This window comes from Anarhichas minor, unplaced genomic scaffold, assembly GCF_050575085.1.
Source record: "Anarhichas minor isolate MPS153535 unplaced genomic scaffold, ASM5057508v1 ptg000011l, whole genome shotgun sequence".
Lineage (NCBI taxonomy): Eukaryota > Metazoa > Chordata > Actinopteri > Perciformes > Anarhichadidae > Anarhichas > Anarhichas minor.
The window spans coordinates 12,291,971-12,310,752 of NW_027466457.1; the positions used below are offsets into that span (position 1 = coordinate 12,291,971).

At 41.9% G+C, this 18,782-nt stretch overlaps 2 protein-coding genes across 2 annotated transcripts; both read left to right on the forward strand.

Moving 5' to 3' along the window:
- Positions 1 to 3,765: 3,765 nt before the first annotated feature.
- Positions 3,766 to 9,276, forward strand: LOC142947921 (uncharacterized). Its single transcript, XM_076089793.1, is given in 6 exon segments — positions 3,766 to 3,805; positions 3,808 to 4,657; positions 5,109 to 5,176; positions 5,286 to 5,383; positions 6,091 to 7,285; positions 7,358 to 9,276. Coding segments are annotated over 6 exon segments (4,170 nt in total).
- Positions 9,277 to 12,354: 3,078 nt separating this feature from the next.
- On the forward strand, positions 12,355 to 18,621 carry samtor (S-adenosylmethionine sensor upstream of mTORC1). Its single transcript, XM_076089462.1, has 5 exons — positions 12,355 to 12,599; positions 14,951 to 15,092; positions 15,213 to 15,341; positions 15,653 to 15,767; positions 16,067 to 18,621. The coding sequence occupies exons 1-5, from the start codon at positions 12,440 to 12,442 to the stop codon at positions 16,700 to 16,702; spliced, it is 1,182 nt and encodes a 393-aa protein (XP_075945577.1). The 5' UTR covers positions 12,355 to 12,439; the 3' UTR covers positions 16,703 to 18,621.
- Positions 18,622 to 18,782: the final 161 nt, after the last annotated feature.

Genomic DNA, 18,782 nt, shown 5'->3' on the forward strand with positions numbered 1-18,782 from the left:
GCTTCAAATGTGAAGCGATTCTATAGATGCAACCATGGACTAGAACTTAATAAATCTGTGATTTCCATGTTACAATTTTGTTGTGTGTGAGTGGAAACGGCAAAGCAGCGTCAATATTTCAGCATAGTTAATTAACATCATTACATCAAAATCATCCAGATTTCATGCACAAATAACATAACAAACATACTGTAAGTTTACAGTGGGTTCTTAAATGAAAGTGTCCAAATGCATACGAATACTTTTTGATACGTTGAACATGCATACGACAGTTATCTTGCACTTTCCTCAAATCTGTGTTATATGACACCGAATATAGTCCGTAAATGTATTTGTGGCTCCTTATTGGCAGGGCGTGAAGATCCAGGAAAGCTTGCATGGAGTTTTTTAAATCCAACTTTTTGCATGTCTTAACTTATCTCGGCAGTGCATGAAGAAGAAACTAAGAGGTAAAAAACATATGTACGCAAGAGAGCTATAAAATACATCCTATTACCTCTGCAACTGAGCACAGATACTTGAAGTATTACCTCCTAAAAACATACAAAAAGTCAAATCTCTTCAAAGGTCTCCCACTCCTCTATTTTTGTCAGAATCGTATTAAAGCTACATACCGTGAAGGTGAATAGTCGAATTTAGAGCAGCCAGGCAGAGTTGATGTCTCCAAGTCATGCAGTTTGAAGTGAGGATGGGAGCGATCTGATGGAGTTGTGTGTCTACCTGAGGGGGAGGAGTCACAGTGTCCGTCAGTGAATTAGACAGTGAGAATAGCTGTTGATTACCAGCATGTGCAAAACAGGAAAATCAGCTTCATCTATAAATCATTTTTATTAAAAGTTTACCTGCTGTGTGTCTTCACATTTGTTGTGATGATTTTGTTTTTCAGCATTTGCAAAAAGCTCCTCTACATTTTGCATAATCAATAAATATCACTTCTATTGCAATAAAGAATATCATCTATTTGTAACATATAGTGAAAAAAATGATCTTTTGCTTTCCAGTCGCCTATTTTGCAGATATCGCTTTTATTTGTTGATATTCATAGACATAAACAATCCAATAAAATAAATAAATTCCTCAAAAAAATCATTTATTGTCTTTCATGATTAAAACAAAGCGTTCTCTTTGAGAAAAGGATAAGTATAGTCGTCTGTGACTTTATTTAGATATGCGTCAACAACGAAAAGAACTCTGCAGCCACACAACTGTCAAACGGTTATCAAAGAGCTATTTACAGTACACTTTTATTTGAATAGCACATCAGTACATCTGTTAAAAATAAATAAAGTGTTTTAATTTTGGCTTGTGATAAATGCAATGTACCCTATTGTGTTAAACTTCAACACAGCTGCACTGACAAACAACTGAAATTAAACTTTGTAGAGAACACGTCTTCGTGTTTTTCTAATCATTTCTGTTCCGTGTTTTCATTCTGTTTTACTATTTATTTATTTTATTTACTATTTTATCTCTTATTCTTTCCTCCTTCTTCTAAGCACACCATGTTTTTTTACACTCCTGCAGTGGCTTCCTGTAATGTCAGGTCTTTATTTCAAAATGTATTTTACAGATTGCAAGTACATGATCAAGGAAGATGATGAGGACCTAAGGCCAGGCTGCATATAGCATCAGGAGACATTTTACTTTGGTGAGACGAGAGGGACATCAAGGTAAAGAACATAGAATACATCCTTTTATATATTTGCACACAATGTATAGTGTTTCTCTCTCGTCATGGAAAAAGAATGAAAACATAACACGGCATAGCTATGAATTTACACAACAATAACGTAACACATGTTAAAGGTGCAGATATTTACACCATGTAGATGTGGATTAGTGCTGTACGTTTAGATATGACAGAGCAATTAATGATTGAAATGTAGATATTGTTACAAAGGTAACTTTCTGCCACCTACTGGATTAGTATTTACTTGCCCTACATTTTATATTGAAAAACAAAAGTAATGTAAATTTCTTCTGTATAGTCAGGTTAAAAAAAAAACATTCCATGCAGTGTCCCTGTTCTACTTTTTATTGCTGCTTTAAGGCATTAAAAGTTGACTGAAAGGTAAAGGTCTTATCATCTCTTTGACGGCAGAAGACAAACACCAGCAGCCAGGGAAACTGAGCTCTTGCACTGGTGGTGTCGTGAACCTGCTGTCATATGACTCTTTCATGCCACCCAGTACTGGGTCATTCGACTCAAAGCAGTGCAGACTGGAGGGCATGGGTTGACTGCCGTGCCCTCTCCCAGCTGTAGCCTTATACGGGTAGCCTCTCTGGAAAATAGTAACGTCCCATCCAGCTGGAGGACTGTACCCGGCCCGCTTCGACGCCCCAAGGCTGATAGCGTGGTGGGGTCCAGTCCAAAGAACTTATCTGATACCTCCTTTGTTCACGGACAGGCCATTGTGGCTCCACACAACCCAAAGATCTGCACTCACAGAACCTGCCCAGGAAGCAGCTGGTCTCCAGCCAAGGCAGACACCCCTCAGATTTGTCAGCTCTCTCCCTCTCCATCTTCCTCCTCTCCCTGGCTTTGTACTGCCTGAAGTTCCCCTGCTGGAAGTCTCTCAGGTGAGCTTGTTGGACACCCCAGTAATGGCCCCGACCGTCCTCGCAGCGGCTCACCTTCACAAAGCAGTCGTTCCCTGAGGTAAGGAAACCGCTCCTCCATTGCTCTGTAGATGGACACCAGGTTGAGTTTCTTGGACGGGGAGGACAGGAGGACTTTGGCAATCAGGGCAATGTAGGAGAGTGAGGGCTTTGAGAAGAGCTATGTGCCATCAGAAGAGGGATTGCCTGAGGAGCGGCTTGTGTTATCTAGAGGATGAGATAAGTTGGTGAGGACGCCCTCATAGCTACTGACAGCATCTGCCATCATTGCAGCCGTTTCTTCTCCGATCATTTCTCTGCTGCTCTCTTCTGTCGTAGATGTATTTCTGAAGTCACATCCCGCTTTTTCTTCTTCCATGTATGAAGTATCTGAAAGATGTTGACTTGTTTGTCATCGCTCTGTTTTCATTGATTGCTGGACAAAACTATTATCTTCCAGACAGCCTTGACATGCTTTTATACTGTTCATAACCAATTCAGGAGGGGCTCTCCGCTCTCGCGTTGAGACACAACACTCTTACTCACTGTGAAAATATGTATGTTATTTGCTCAGTAAGATTAAGGACTAACCGCTTTGGTCATGGCTGGAGCTGGACATGCCACTTTGTCACAGCTGTGTGAGATAAACAAAGGAAATAGTACAAACACAAGATACATCTTGATATGTTATAAGCACATAAAAGAATGCGCTTCTGTGGAATGGTTGTTTCTTTCATACTATCAGGCTTTCACAGTCATTGCACCATCAGAGAGTCAGGGATTGGTCAGTGGAAATTATTTTGGAGGCCTAAACAGTATGCGCAGGCCATTTGTTCTGCTTCAGACCGCATGTGACCCACTGTGGGCCAAAAGCAACAAAACACAAATAGCTGCCGTGGTAAATCTCATGCTTGTTGTACAAATAGTATTACAACTCTCCAGGGAGACATTACATTTACATAAGAACAATGTCCACAAAACGTTTCGATGTTGGAGTTGTTTTGCTGTAAAATAATTAGATGATTATCAATCTATATCGTAGATTATATCACACAAACTCTCTTCCTCAAAGAGGCAATTGGATGATATTTTCTCTTCCTGAACTTAGATCCACTGTACATAGTTTAAGTCCCCTCTGGCCTATTTATAGTGTTGGCCCTTGCAACAATGTCATCTGTAACTCGACTCCATCTGTTAAGTCATGTTAAATGTCAAGTTGCCAGAAGCAGACGCATTGCAGTTCACTTCCCGCTGACTCTCCTACAGAGAGCTCCATGGAGTTTGTGGGACAACCAGGGCCTTCTGGGGCCTGCAACCTCTTAGGAGTGCCAGGCCTCAGCCCCCTGGAAGTGGACGACGATGAGTGTGACGTGGTGATCGGCATCAGGCCCAAATCTTCTCCTCGCCCTCGGAGAAGGAGCTCTGACAGTGACGAGGACTCGGAGCCTGGGCCGCCCATGTCTGCCTCCAGGAGAGTGTCCTTTGCAGACGTCAAGGGCCTCAGTTTGGTGCATGTGAAGGAGTTTGACACTTGGGATGTACCCAAGCTGCCCCAATGTGACTCTTCTGTGGGAGAAGGTACAGATGCAGAGGTATACTTCCTATCTCCTCTCACTTTCTCCCTTCCGTTGTCTACCGAGGAGCTGTTTGTCAGAGTCCGGGAGCAGAAAATGGAACTGGAGACCATCGAGCTACTTCCGGGGACCACGATACTGAAAGGAGTGATCCGTGTCCTCAACATCTCCTTCAACAAAGCGGTATACGTCCGAACCACTTTGGACACCTGGTCAAGCCACTTTGACCTCCTGGCAGAGTACATGCCCGGTACCAGTGACAGTCTGACGGACCGTTTCTCGTTTAAGCTCACCCTGGTGCCCCCGTTCGGAGAGCAGGGAGCCAGAGTTGACTTTTGTCTGCGATATGAGACTTCGGTGGGCACATTCTGGGCCAACAATAACGACAGGAACTACGTGCTGTTCTGTCACCGGAGAATGGAGGAGAGGAAAGAAATGCCACAGAAGGAAAGATTGAACAAGAAAAGCTGCCTTAAGACTGTCAGGTGAGGATATAAAGTGTTTCACTGATCAGTATTTTTAAAGCTCAATACGATTTTGCCTTACGATCAGAAAAAATATTGGCTACTGGTAAAACTGATATAGTAGCCTGACTAATTGTTCTCATTATTGTTGTATGAAAGCTGTTGGGCCTTAAGGTTCATCTAGGTGTAGACTACGTGAGTTCTGTATTTTCTTTACGTTTGAACTGGTGCAAAGATCCTTTATGTTATTGCTGAATGGTGGATTGACCAAATGTGGTGAGGTGCAGGGGATGTGCAACCAATCCAGACTGTTTGTGACAAGAAAATAGACAAAGGTTTTTAAAATCCATTATGAATTATCACCTCTTGCAAAACTATTTGAAATGTTTTTTTTTTTTATCAAAAGGATTACAGTACCTCAACATTGTTGTCACATAAAAGTCTGACTGATCACAATTCCATTGATTCACAGTCAGAGCTTCTCCACTGTGGAAAACATTTTTGCAACGGAAGCTTCATCTCAGGAGAACATTTCAACAGGTGAATATTTATTCTGCTGATTGTGAAATTAAGAATACAATTGGGGAATGTAAAAAGACACTGTAAATAGTGCAGCCTCAGTATAAATAGAAATAGCTCTTTTCTCTAGATGTGTCAAAGCATGGAGAGATAGCGGACACCATGAAAGCCGAGCAAATCTCCGACGGCCAGTCAGGAACTTCAGAGGAGGATCGACAGAAATTACTGGCGAGTAAAAAGAAAAACACAAATACTCCACATTTCTGTTTATTTCTGTGGACAACAGTCCAGTTTACTAATACATTTTATGATTTGCCTTTGTACTATAGCCAAATATAGATTTAAAATTCAATAAATGTGTGCTTGCAACTCAAGTGTATTTGCAGGTTATGATAGCAGAATACTAGACTGACTGAAGTTCCGTGAGATCTAATTGTTCTGAAATCCTAAATCTTTCTCATCAGACACTACAGATCCTTTTTCAGTGATTAAACAATCTCTTATTTTCAAACTTGATTTGCCAGGTTTGATGTATTATTGCCTATGAACGCAAGCTTAAAGACACCACGATGTCTATGAGGTACAGGAGGAACAGAAAACTTGACATGACCCCCCGGTGCACTTTCTGAGAGAATATCACATGACCAGGACTTGAGTGACACCAGTGACATAATGTCCTGTGCAGCTAAAGGACACTCAGTGCATGCTGTTTGCGCTTCCTTAGTGAGTTATATTTTGTCATGCAGGCTATTTTAACACTATCTTAATCGTTTATCCTTTTGTATTTAATCAAAAATGCAGTCAAGGATATTATTGAATCCGAGCACGTTTCTGTGTGAGATGCAACTTTAAATGTAACCCCACTCCCTTTTCTTAAAACAGCAACTGTTGTGTGAGCAAACTGAAATTAATCTATCCCTGTTGTTGATGGACAGACCGAGAGCAGACGGAACAGCAGCCAAAGAAGTTGCAGAAAGGCTGCACAGATAGCTCGGGTGAGGGACTACTTTTCTCAGAGAGATGGAGGAGCGGATGAAACTGAAAGAGATGAATCCCCTCCAGAGGCAAACCAGGCAGCTCAAGAAGAAACCCCCGAGCAAAATCACTCAGATGTGCAATCATTTCCTGAGGGGAGCAGTAAATCAGGAGGTTCTCCTTTTGTTTCTGAATCTCTGGAAACATGCAGCGAACCTCTCATTGATGTTCCACATGATACATCACCATCACACGACCACACATCTGACAGCGAGACGGAGAAATCTGAGAGCATCAATTTGGCTGACTCGGCCACATTAACAGGAGGTGAGAGAGCCGCAGTTATCCCAGACAACCCATCAAATGATGAGCCTGCTTCTGCAGAATGTCAAAATATCAACAAGTCTGTCTCGAAAGCAGAGGAAAGCAGTCAGAGTCATGAATGTATTAGCAACATTGCAGCTCAACCAGCTGACAGTGATAGTTCAGAAGGGAGCAGTGAAAGCCTTGATAGCCAGACCAACAGCTTCACATTTGGAATTGTGGTGGCTCCGTTGTACCATCAGGTGTTTGGCAGAGTAGGAAATGAAAGTGATTGGGGAAATCCAGTACAGGCTACATTGCATGCTGGAGACTTAAGATACCCTCACACTGAAAGAAGACAGACTAGCTGCACTGGTAAAACAGATGCGAGAGGTAACGAGGGCGAGGGACATGTGATTAAGAGTCCGCAAGGATGCTTAGTTACAAATAGTCCTCCTATGGGAAAAGAAGAAACAAGTTTGAGCGTGACAGCAAACAACATCCCAGACAAAACAGAAACTCTGCGGGATACAGATGATATTACACATTCAGATCAGAGACGAACAAATACATCTGAGGTTCCTAAAACTATTTCTGGAGACACGGTAGTACATTCACATACTGCAAACATTTTAAATACAGATTCGTTGAATCCACAAAAACCCGCTGAGAGTTTACATCTCCAGGGAGAAGCACAGGAAGACAATCTAACCCATGACCCCAAACTGCAAGAGCATACATGTACACAAACTAAGACGAATCTAGATGAAACACCTGCAGACAGTGAAACACAAGAAGTCATGTCATCATTTATGTCACTTCAACCTTCTAAGAGTGTATCAGGGTGTGTTAGTGACGAGACAGACCAACAGACCAGCGGTAGGGGAGCAGACGACTGTAAGCTTGTACGTGAATCAAACAAAGAGGATGATGTTTGCGAAACAGTAACTATATCAACAACCACTGCCATTTCAGAGGAGGATAAAGCATTTGACGCTTTACATGATTTTAATCCTAAACACATGAATAATTCAGCTACGGAAGAAACTGAGATTAGTTACGTTACTTGTTTTGAAATTGTGGAGGAAAAGGATGTCACAGCACCGGAGATATCTCTTGAAACTATTAATGTGGAAGAAGGAAATAAAGTAGGGAACAACTCGCCGAAAGACGGAACAAAACACTCAGCCGAAAAAGAGATAATTGGTGAGGTAGCTGAGGCAACGGCAAAAGCAACGATTAATAAACACATGCATGGTGACATGTGTGTGGAGCTCAAAGATGAGGACGCACAAAACAGAGAGCATCATGAAATAGAAGCTACTGTCGCAAAACAGGAGGATTTTTGTTTAGCAGACACGACTGAGGTAAACTGGGAAATGATGGTTGAAGAAGAGGAGCAAAACATATTAACCGATGAAGAGGAAAGTGATGCAATAAGTTTAAAAACAGTGGGGAAAGACCAAGGACAGTTGGAGGATGCAGGGAGAGAGACAGCATTAGAAAACAAAGATGCAACAGAGGCGGAAAAAGAGGACAAAATGGTTTGGGACATTAAAGCTGCAAGAGAGGAAAAGAACAAGGCTGAGGATGCAGATGTTTCAGAGGGCAAGCAGAAGATTGGACAGGAAATTGGGGAGATTATGGCAGGAAAAGATGGGGAAGAAGTTGCAAAAGAATTAGAATATGTCCAAGACACAAATGAAGCTGGAGAAGAAGATCTAGCTGAGGAGATTGAAGAAGAGAAAATAGAAAAACAAGAGGAGACTGAGCTGGAGAAAGCAAAACACTTTGCAGACATACATGACGTTGATACTGAAAAGACAAATGTCCAAAATGATGAGGATATAGAGGGAGAGGAAGAAATAGAAATAGACCTGAGCGATGACGATGAAGCAGGTGTGGAGTGGGAGGATCAGGTAAAACCAAGGGAGGTAAACGAAGAAGAGGAGAATCCAGACTACGAGGAGGACATTTTTGTTGTTGAAACGGGAGACTCAGAGATCATCGATGCAGAGTCAGAGAGCGTGACGATAGAGGACGGGCAAAATGAAGCGGGGTGCTTTGAAGTAAGGTTAGACATTACACAAAAGCTCGGGGATGGTTTATCTGCTCCGGTGAACAATGTGCAGGACAAGAGAGTAATTGACGGAGAAAATGGACACATCCCAACTGAAATGCATCTGTACAAAGAGGAAGATTTCCAAAGCAAGGAGGCTGTTACACATGACCTCACAAAAGCTGCGGGAGATGACAACGAATCCGTTGCTGCAAAGGGAGGTTCGTTCATTTTCACGGATGAACCTGAAAACGATCAAACGAGCCACGACAGCGCTTCAGCAGAGTCCGACTCAGATGACGAGGTGGAGTTGTACATGCACTGCCTCAGGGCCGTGCACACCGTGGCACAGGCCCAGACGGACAGGAACAAGGACACAGGTTTTGGTGAGGGCAAATTAAGGCCCTCTGTAAGCAGAGGCAAACTGCTGCCCACACCCATGCCATCCATCAGTGAGTCTCAGGATGACGAACAACACCCCGGCCGCCTTCTGGACACTCACGAGGACGTGGAGACAGCAGACGTCCAACCCACAGCTCTGCCAGCGTCAAGTGGACAGGAGAGCATCGATAGAAGTGGTTCATGGTGGAAAGAGACTTTTTCCTGCAGCAATATCTCAAAAACATTGTTATACGCCACCTTGTTAGTGGTATTTTTAGTTGTGGCCTACCGGTATGATTTTCTTGCCTGTTTGGGGCTCTACTTGATATCAGTGGTTTGGCTCTACTGTCAAGGAGAGAGGCAGCCAAAGCAACAAAAAAAACAACAGAATAGGATGAATTAAACCTTAAACTGTAATACTATCATACCGTCATTTGATATTTCCCTTTATCTGAAGATATTTGAACAAGACCTATAATGGTCTAAATAGAAGAAGATAAAACGTACAGAAGTGAATAACAATGGGCATTAATTTAAAGTAAATATGACACATAATAAATGCTGTATATTCCCTATGGGAGGATGCTAACTCTCTGTTGTCAAGAGTATGAACCAATTTTCTTTATTCTTTACTGTACATAAAACTTAGCATCGACTCAGACTGCAGGCTGTGGACCATTGCTCACACTGATCAGTTCTGCAGAACGTTAATGCATTCTTGAGGTGCAAAAAGCAATCAGTGTGCCGTGTGTGTGGATGCCACTTATAGATCACTGTGTCTGTGTAGGGTACATTTAGTTTTCATAAGCCTGGAATGAATAAATTGTACTAGACAAATGATTCAATGTGGACAATGGCTTTTTATTAGTTCACAGTACTGATAGTAGCCAGCTCAGAGTGCATACAACCATCTTTGTTTAGCGTGCTGGCATTCTAACATATTCTTATGAAAATGTCATGGCATTATATCCGGTAGATGTTAAGATATTTTAGTCTATGTGGCTAAAAACTGGGTTCATTTATCAGTGAAAAGCAGCTAAGAGACTGATTTTGTCTTCAAATACGCATAAGAGTTTTCTAAAATAAACCGGACTGCACTTAGATTTACTCACTAACAAATAAACAGCAATGCTAATATACTTGGAATAGATTTGAATTGCTCTAAAAGTTACTGACAATCAAACTCATAATCAGTGCTTTTCAAAAGGAAATATGAATGCCATGAGAGATATGTTCTGTCAGAGATCTGCGGTCATACCCTGAAACTCTACAAGAACACAGAAACCGGATTCAGACCTGACAGTTTGGATTCTTGTTTGTGTTTCCAGTGTGTTGAAATGTTCAGGGGCTGCATTCTGCATTCTGCTGCAAATCAGCTGCCTCGTTATCACCACTTATCAGTCTTGAAATATGTTTGGCATCGAGCTGACCATAAGAGGTATTAACCTGTATTTTCATACTGTTTGGATGCTATGTTCAGGGTTTTCAAAGTGTTGTCTGAAAATCAATATTTACGCATTAACAAACAGATCCTGGAACAGAGTACAAGTCAATATAGTTTTTGAGGGTTAATACTTCCTTTTCTTATCTTTTCTTCGGGAAAGTTGACGAAGTTGATCCAAATAAAGAACAAACCTCGAGCCCGATCCATGTGCATTTCTAAAGTACCGTCTTTAGTGTCAGTCCACAATAAATCCAGTCAGGCAGAGAACTCTTCAGACAGCTTTCAATGCCTGTTCAGTGGTTTTAGTTGGGTTGTTGTGTCTAAGTATGAAGCAACATAATGACAAACCAGGTCACTTGTAGTGATAGCAAGTAGTTCCTGCTCCCTATTTCAACTTTGGCTTTTAGCTTTGTTTTGAGCTGAGCACAGCTGCAGTAATGTACTGGCCATGGGATTTCAGTGCAGTCCACTGGGAGGATTACCACTCAAACATTTTTTAGCCACAAAAGGAAACACACTAACTTTTTTGAGACACACAGACTGGTACATGTATATGTGCAAAGATAATTAATGAGCATACATCCCTCATCGTTCTAATTCCAGTTATAGCTTTCAGGAACAAGGGTTTCTTGCAAGTATCCTTTTATAATAAACTTCTCTTTTAGAGGTTTTAGTATCAGATCTGACAAACTTGGTGTGGTTATATATTTGTACTTTTTTTAAAACATGAGATCTTTTTGTTATCTGACCTGAAATGATAGGTGTTGCCCTCGAAGCATAACCCATGAGAGCAATACTAATTCATGTTTATTAGCGGTGCAGGTGGAGCTTATGTTACACCTGTTATTAATGCCTACACCTGTTGGACTTCATATTCTGATATGTAGTCCAACAGGCCGCAGCAGACTGCATGTCGACTGTCTTCATTTCAACACAAACGCCTGTCTGACCTCCTTTTAGGACTTTTATTACTCGAGTGCAGTTAATTAAATTAAATGTACTTTGAGTATGTGGATCAATGTTTAAACCCAGCGAGTATTTTTCTAAGAAGCAGTGGTGCTGTCTTTACACATAAAGAGTATGAGAGACATCTTCATGTTTATTTAATGACATTTTGTTATGAAGGACTGGAAAAAGTATGATCCCACCCCAAAAATAGATATAGCTAAAGAAACGACACAGTTACCATCATGTGCTGTGTGTCATTTTTGAGAGACAACTGTAGACTTAAATATAGTTTGACTCCAGAAGTGTCTACAAGTTGTTTATAGTGTAATTTTGCTGAGTTATGAATATCAAGGCATTTAAAAACAGTTAAATACAGTTTACAGTATGAAATAAATAAACTGTATTTACAAGTTACAACAGTAGAACATAATGGGGGAGACGTATAGTTCACAGGACAAAATATATTTCCAAAGAGTCAAGGGTTTAATTTGTCACATACACAAACAATATGTGTACTGAAAAGCAGGGTTGCATACTCTTAACGCTGTGCTAAAAGGCTAGTGTGCAATGATTAATAATGTTTAGAATCAGAGTAAAAAATGTGTACAATAGAGGAATATATGTTATTCAGCTCTTACTTGTGTAAATAGACGTAAAAAAGATAAAAGATAAAAATTGATTTTTAATTAATAAACCATGTGAGAGCTAAAATAATCTTAAGAAATAAACTTAAGAAATGCATTCACACAAATAAGTTGCATCTGTTAAAATGTATTTTTGTTGAAAGCGGAAGAAGTTGTTTCAATATGAATTTTCACATTAATTATGAGAACATATTTAACAGAAACAACCCTTTTTTTATGTCATGTCATGAGGTGTTGGGATTACTTCATTAGTTATAGAATGTACGAGCTGCACTTGAACGCTTCATGGGACACGCGCAGTCACAGGTAGGCTTCCAAGGTCTGTGATTGGACGACGGACTGTCAGTTCCGAAGCGTGTCTGTCAAAGTCAACCAATCAGCGTGCGTTTTGTTGGCCTGTTGCACCGGTTCGCCGGTTCGTGATTTGCACAGTTTTTTTTTTTTTTTTTTCAGTTGAGGAAAAAAGGGGAAGCAACTGGCGAAGGGGGCAGCAAGCAAGCAAGCAAGCAAGCATCGGCTGGCGCGGTGCTATGGACCTCAGGGACAATGTCGAGACAGGGGAGACGGAGAACCACACCGAGCTGTTCTACTTGCCGATTCCAGACGAAGTGCCGTGCAAAGGGGAGCAGGAGAAGCTGTCCGGGGTTGTCAAAAACGTCCACAGAAAACTGCGCAGGAAATACAGAGAGGGTAAGCAGACCCTCGGTGGGCCCTTCTGTGTCTCTCTTTGGCCCAACACTGAACGTTAGCACTCACGTTACACAGCTAAATCCTTTCCGTTAACAGCAGTAAAGACACGTTATTGTGCTCGGTAACGGTACTCTGTCTCGTGTTGAGTACGGTTAACGTTAGCTGTTATGGAGGCGGACCCATAGGGCACCACGCAGCAAGCGAGGCCTTTTAAACCTACTTAACAATAACAGTAGCGCTACATACACTGGAAATGCCATGAAGTCACCAGTGTAAACATGCATTTATGTCTCTTCTAAAACCAGCTTTATATGGCTACCAATGAGAGATACTATCTGTTGACAATGAATGACCTACTTTTGCCTCTTTATTGCCAATAGATGATAACTCTGTGGACTTTTACATCCAGATTAGCTGAGTATTGGTGTTGTTCTGAACTATAACACGTAAAGGTTGAAGGTAAATCAATCCATCATTGCTGAGTACATCAGAGAGAGAAGTTTTTACTCTTTATTTCTACTTTTCCTCATAAGTAAAATAAAGATCCAAAACTGACAGGATACCAGCTCAGGATAGATTTACTTCTGCTTTTGCTATTTGGGGAAGTGCAAAAAAAGTTGAAGATGATACTGTTTCTGTAAAACTGCGATTTCTCCGACAACAATGTTCCTCTGGGGGGGATGTGGCTCCTGATCACCTCATCTGTCTTCACTCAGCAAGCTCACAAATATTTGTCTGTAATAGAACCTTCCGGATACAAGATGCAGCTTCATTCTCTCATGTGCTTGAGATCCAGTGACTGAAATGAAGATAGTTAATAGCTCGTTTTAAAGCTGTAAAGATTGTATCAGGTTTGGATTTCCACAATACTGTGTGTGTGTGTGTGTGTGTGTGTGTGTGTGTGTGTGTGTGTGTGTGTGTGTGTGTGTGTGTGTGTGTGTGTGTGTGTGTCTGGATGTCTGTCCTAAGGACATCTGTCTTCTTTCCTATTACGAGTCAATCTGGACAAGATCTAAAATGGGAATTTTTGGGAAAACCCTTTCAAAATACATCAGCACTGATATATGAAATGTAGCCAGACTGCTCAAACAATATACAGAGGGGTTTATTCCAGCTACGAAGCTTGAAGTTAAAGACAGTTTGAAGTGCCTACCAGCAATGCTGAAGTGGATTTAAAACAAAAAAAAAGAAAGTTGCTATGATGTGTAACTACACTGAGGCTTTGTGCTGTTGTTGACTCTCACGTTCTCTTTCTGAGGAAATGCATAGTCCTACTGGAGACTGTGTGGAGGGGAACACTAAGAGACAAGTGCGAAACCGTAAACTTGAGAATAGCATTAGCTTAGCATTAGTGTAGCAGAACAACAGCATTCAGTTTGTACGGTGAAGGCCTCATGGTATATTTGACTTTACAAGTATAAAAGCCGCAAATATCATGAATTAGTTTGTCTCCAGTGTCTAATATTTGTGGAGTCAGTCTTGTGCTGTAACGGATATTTCCACATTCTCAGTTATGTAAAGCGATGCATAAAGAGGTCAGGTTTTTGCTGTTATTAGTTTTGGCTCTGTCCTACTTTTCCCCTTTTTAGAAATGCTACACAACCATAATGTATTGTTTTTAAATGTATTGATCAAGTCCTATTTTGAATAAATCAAAACAATAATGCCAGTAAATGAGATTGGTTGGTTGTTTTGGAGACTAGAACTGCACAGAGAAGTCGTCCTGTTAGCAGACCTCATGAGTGGTTAATACGTAAAGCATGATCTGGTAAGCTTGGCATAGAATGATAGTCATGCTTCTAGAGCGCTGCTGTTTACCACCGCTCCTCTTGTTGTCCTTTAATTTCTGTAAATCTGAATCAGTTTCTTTTTCTTGCGGTCATGGGATTTCTCTCTTGTCTGCGTGTTTGCCGATGCTACAGGCTGTAAACTGTGAAGATACGCTGAAGGGATTTTGCGTGGACTTTATTGTGACTGTGAAATGGCTACGTGAGGATGCTTTTTAGAGGAACAGTTCCACTCCTGTGGTGGCAGAGACGAGTGAGTTTGTAGGCAATGTATCAGCCGTCAATGTGGCTTAAGCTTCATTCAGCAGCTTTTTTACTGCCATGTTTTGGTGCTAAAGGGGAGGACCAAAGTTGGCAAGTAGGTTGTGAATGTTTGCTGTAACTTCATGTGGATGGACGTGTCAGACTTGGATAAAAAAACAGGACGTCAGCATGATGATGCCAGCAGCTTAAGCTAACTTTTAAAGTCTCAAATGACTTTTCAATATTGTCAGGTCTGAGATTTACTTCCTGTGTTGTCTATTATTTGTCAGCTCTGTCCTGATGTTTTTTTTTTCTTCTCAGTGGGCGATTTTGACAAGATCTGGCGCGAGCACTGTAAAGATGAGCAGACGTTGAGTGAGTACGCCCTCGCCATGAAGAATCTCGCCGACAACCACTGGACCAAAAACTGCGAAGGAGAGGGACGCATCGAATGGTGTCGCAGGTACGGCTCACTGCAGCTTTGGAACCTCATGACGATGAAGTCTGACTCACCCAAACCTGCAGGATGTGCTTTTCACAACATGTCACAGTGAAGTTTGAGTTGTCTTGATTCTACTTTCAGTGTCTGTCAAGAATATTTTTTGGATGGCGGGATGAAAAGAATGGTAGAAAAGGATAAGAAAAGTGCCATGCTTACCATGGGTCTGGCTGCAGACTCTGTAAGTGCCCAACCGTACAGCACCATCCCCAGGTAAACACAGTGCAAGAGCAACTACACTCTCATCCAGTACCTAGGACAGCAGTTACAGTAGCTAGCCTGAATGTTACTTTATAGATCAGAAAAACAACGTTTATTATAAGATATGCGTTTGTTTTTCTCTTGTTTCTTATAGAAAGCATTTTCAGTCATATTAGCAAATTATGTGTGGACCTTGCTGTGATGTTGTGTTTGTTTGTTGTGGAAAAAAGATGATTTTAACGATGTGGTTGTTGCGGGACAAAGACACTCTTTGATGCAAAAGTCACTCTGGTACTGACGCTTGTTCCGCTTTTGTGTTGTAGTTCTATCTCTCAGCTGGGGAAAATGCGCCTTCTTGACGTGGGAAGCTGCTTCAACCCTTTCTTGAAGTTTGATGAATTCCTTACAGTTGGTATCGACATAGTGCCTGCAGTTGAGGTACGGGTGCTTATTCTGCTATTTCTTTGTTATAAGTCCTTGTTGACGCACATAAAATGCATAGGGTTCCTGTTTGGTGATTCAGTGCTGGCATTACAGAGCAACTGCAAGACCGACAATGACTCATGCTGTTGTGGTTAGACAGTACGTGTGAACAGATTCTGCAGAAAGCAGAACAAAATGCGCCGTGCATTCTGCAGCTGCAAGGAGAGAAAGTACATGACCGTGACAAAGAGAGCAAAAGATCAAATTAGAACCCTTTGAAAGGGCTGACATTCTGCCTGTTTTCTCTCCTTCAGAGTGTGTACAAGTGTGACTTCCTCAACCTTCAGCTCCAGCAGCCTCTCCAGCTGGCGAGCGACGCGGTCGAGGCCTTCCTCCGCCAGCTCCACAACCCCATCGACACGCTGCCCGCCCAGCTATTCCACGTGGTGGTCTTCTCTCTGCTTCTGTCCTACTTCCCCTCACCTTACCAGCGCTGGATCTGCTGTAAGAAGGCCCACGAGCTGCTGAAGCTGCACGGCTTGCTGCTCATCATCACGCCCGACTCCTCGCACCAAAACCGCCATGCCCTCATGATGCGCAGTTGGCGCGTGGCGGTGGAGTCCCTGGGCTTCAAGCGGTACAAATACATCAAGTATTCCCACATGCATCTCATCGCCTTCCGTAAGGCGTCTCTGGCCACCACCAGCGACCTGGTGTCCCGCAACTACCCAGAGATGCTCTACATCCCTCAGGATTTCCACTCCAACGAGGAGGAGGAGGAGTGTGCCGACGTGCCCGTGCAGGCGCGCTCTGAGTTCGAGGATGACCAGATGGCGTGGGGCTTCACGGAGCTACCCGACGCTCCCTATGATTCCGATTCTGGGGAGAGCCAGAGCAGCTCAGTGCCTGGCTTCCATGAGCTAGAAGACCCCATCCTGCTTCAGAGCTAGGCTAAACCAGCTACCCCTCCCTCCCCCCTCCCCCTCTCCCCCTCTCTCTACGTAACTGTCACCTCCCCTTCAACTGCTGCGCTGCCAAATTTAACCTGCTGCATTCTTCTCCCACTTGTCCTCCCTCTCCTCAAAACAATGCAGTTTGCACAGTGCGAAAGCGAGAAGTTTACAGATTATTTTCTCATATCCACACTCCTCTGAGAGTACACACACACACACCCACACACACTAAGATGGATATATTTTGATAAATATCTAGGTTTTTTAAAGAGTTAAAGAGTTGGGAAAGTGAATGCCCCTAAGATATCTAAACTCCCTGCTCCTTAATTTCCATGCAATCTTCCAATCAGCTTTCAATAACTAAAGTCAGCGTGTCTGCATTCTGTCCTCTATTTGATAAGCTAGTGTGGCAGGCTGTTTAGTACAAAAGACAAATACACAGCAACCCCAGCAGTCCGACAGGAGTTTGATTGCACTGGAGAGACTGAGATGGAACGACTGGACTGGTACGCTTGCTTCTGTCCCAGTCATGCAGCTAGACTTTCTGAACATTCTTGATGTGCGTTTTAGTTTTCCAAGACAAAAATAAGTACAGTGTTTTGAAATATATATATATTCTCTACAACAGTCAAAAACATTGGTGTTGTCCGGTGTAAAGTGTGGCAATGCCATTTTAACTTGCCATCCTCTGAATGATTTGTGTATCTTTTTACAAGAAAGTGGTATTTGTAGCATTTTAAACATTTTCAGAACCATACGGTAGGAGTATTACTAGGTTTACTAATGTGAAACTGTAACTGTGTTTACTCATTGTGTAACAAGGTACGAGTGTTTCAAAGTAGGTATTAGACTTTTTTTTCCCCGCCTCTCGTTGTCCTCACAAATATTACGACTTAATTATCTCCTGTTAGCTTCCGTGATCTCTAGCGGAGACGTAGTACAACACTGCGAGCCGGTGACCCACATCAAACGGACTTTAAAGCACCAGTATCCTTTGACACAATTTTGTAACTTTGATGTGAAATTACAGTAAGTACTCTGCCTAAACAAGAACATCCAGATATGAGCTCCTCACAGAAAATTCTCCTTGACAGAAGAGATTTGCACTAATTCACTATTTTGTCATACAGAACCTCTGAGACGGGGGAGAAACTGTAGATTTTAGCAATAGCAAGCGAGAACGGGTCTGAAGATGCCGTGTCTGCCGATGGGAGGGTTTTAGCTGAAGACACTACCAGATGAGATGCCAGTGTGTGTTCCAGCCCGTCCCTCTGCGGGCTGAATGTGTGGGTGTGGTTGGATTTGTCAGTTGTGAATGAAAGACTGAATTTACGTTGTGTTATTGTCAGTGGCACTTTATCATTGATCCCAAAGGGTGTCACAAAAATGTAATTATTTTCCTATGATGACAGTTTTGCAACCAATATGATGGGCCCGCGAGATAACAGTAAGTCTAAAAGGTGCCTTCTTTGTTCGCATATACTGTATGTTGCAAGTGGATTTTCATGCCCCTGGAGAAAGTGGAACTCCTACCTTTTTTTTAAACGGAAAGATATCAAGTTTCTCTGGCCACGTAGTGTAAGCTAACTGTCCAGTTCTCTGTCATATTAATGGCTACCATGAAACATTTCCAGCGTTGATGTAATGCAGTGTGTTGTTCCCATCTCATTTTCTAGTTAATGCACATCTCTCTGCTTATATCTTCTCTGCATTAACAGAAGAAAAAACATGTCACAGTACCACACAAATTCAGAATATGAAGTTTTGTGAAGAATTTGGTGCTTTTGTCTTCCAATGTTTCTTTAGGTGCATTTGCATGAGTTGTTTCATCTTCATTATCAACATTTTCAACAATGCAGAACAATGTGTGCTTATTGTATGGTTGTATTTCTCTTTTATAAATGAATGTAAATGTATGGTGCCTCTGTGTTTTTATTTTTAAACACTTACAATACTGCTCTGTGCTCTGCTTATGGAGTTATGAAGAGGCAGTTGTGATTCAGGAGATTGAGAGGGACATTTATTGACAGATCTTTTAATACATAAACAATATTTGTCAACATCAGTAGCAGTTAAA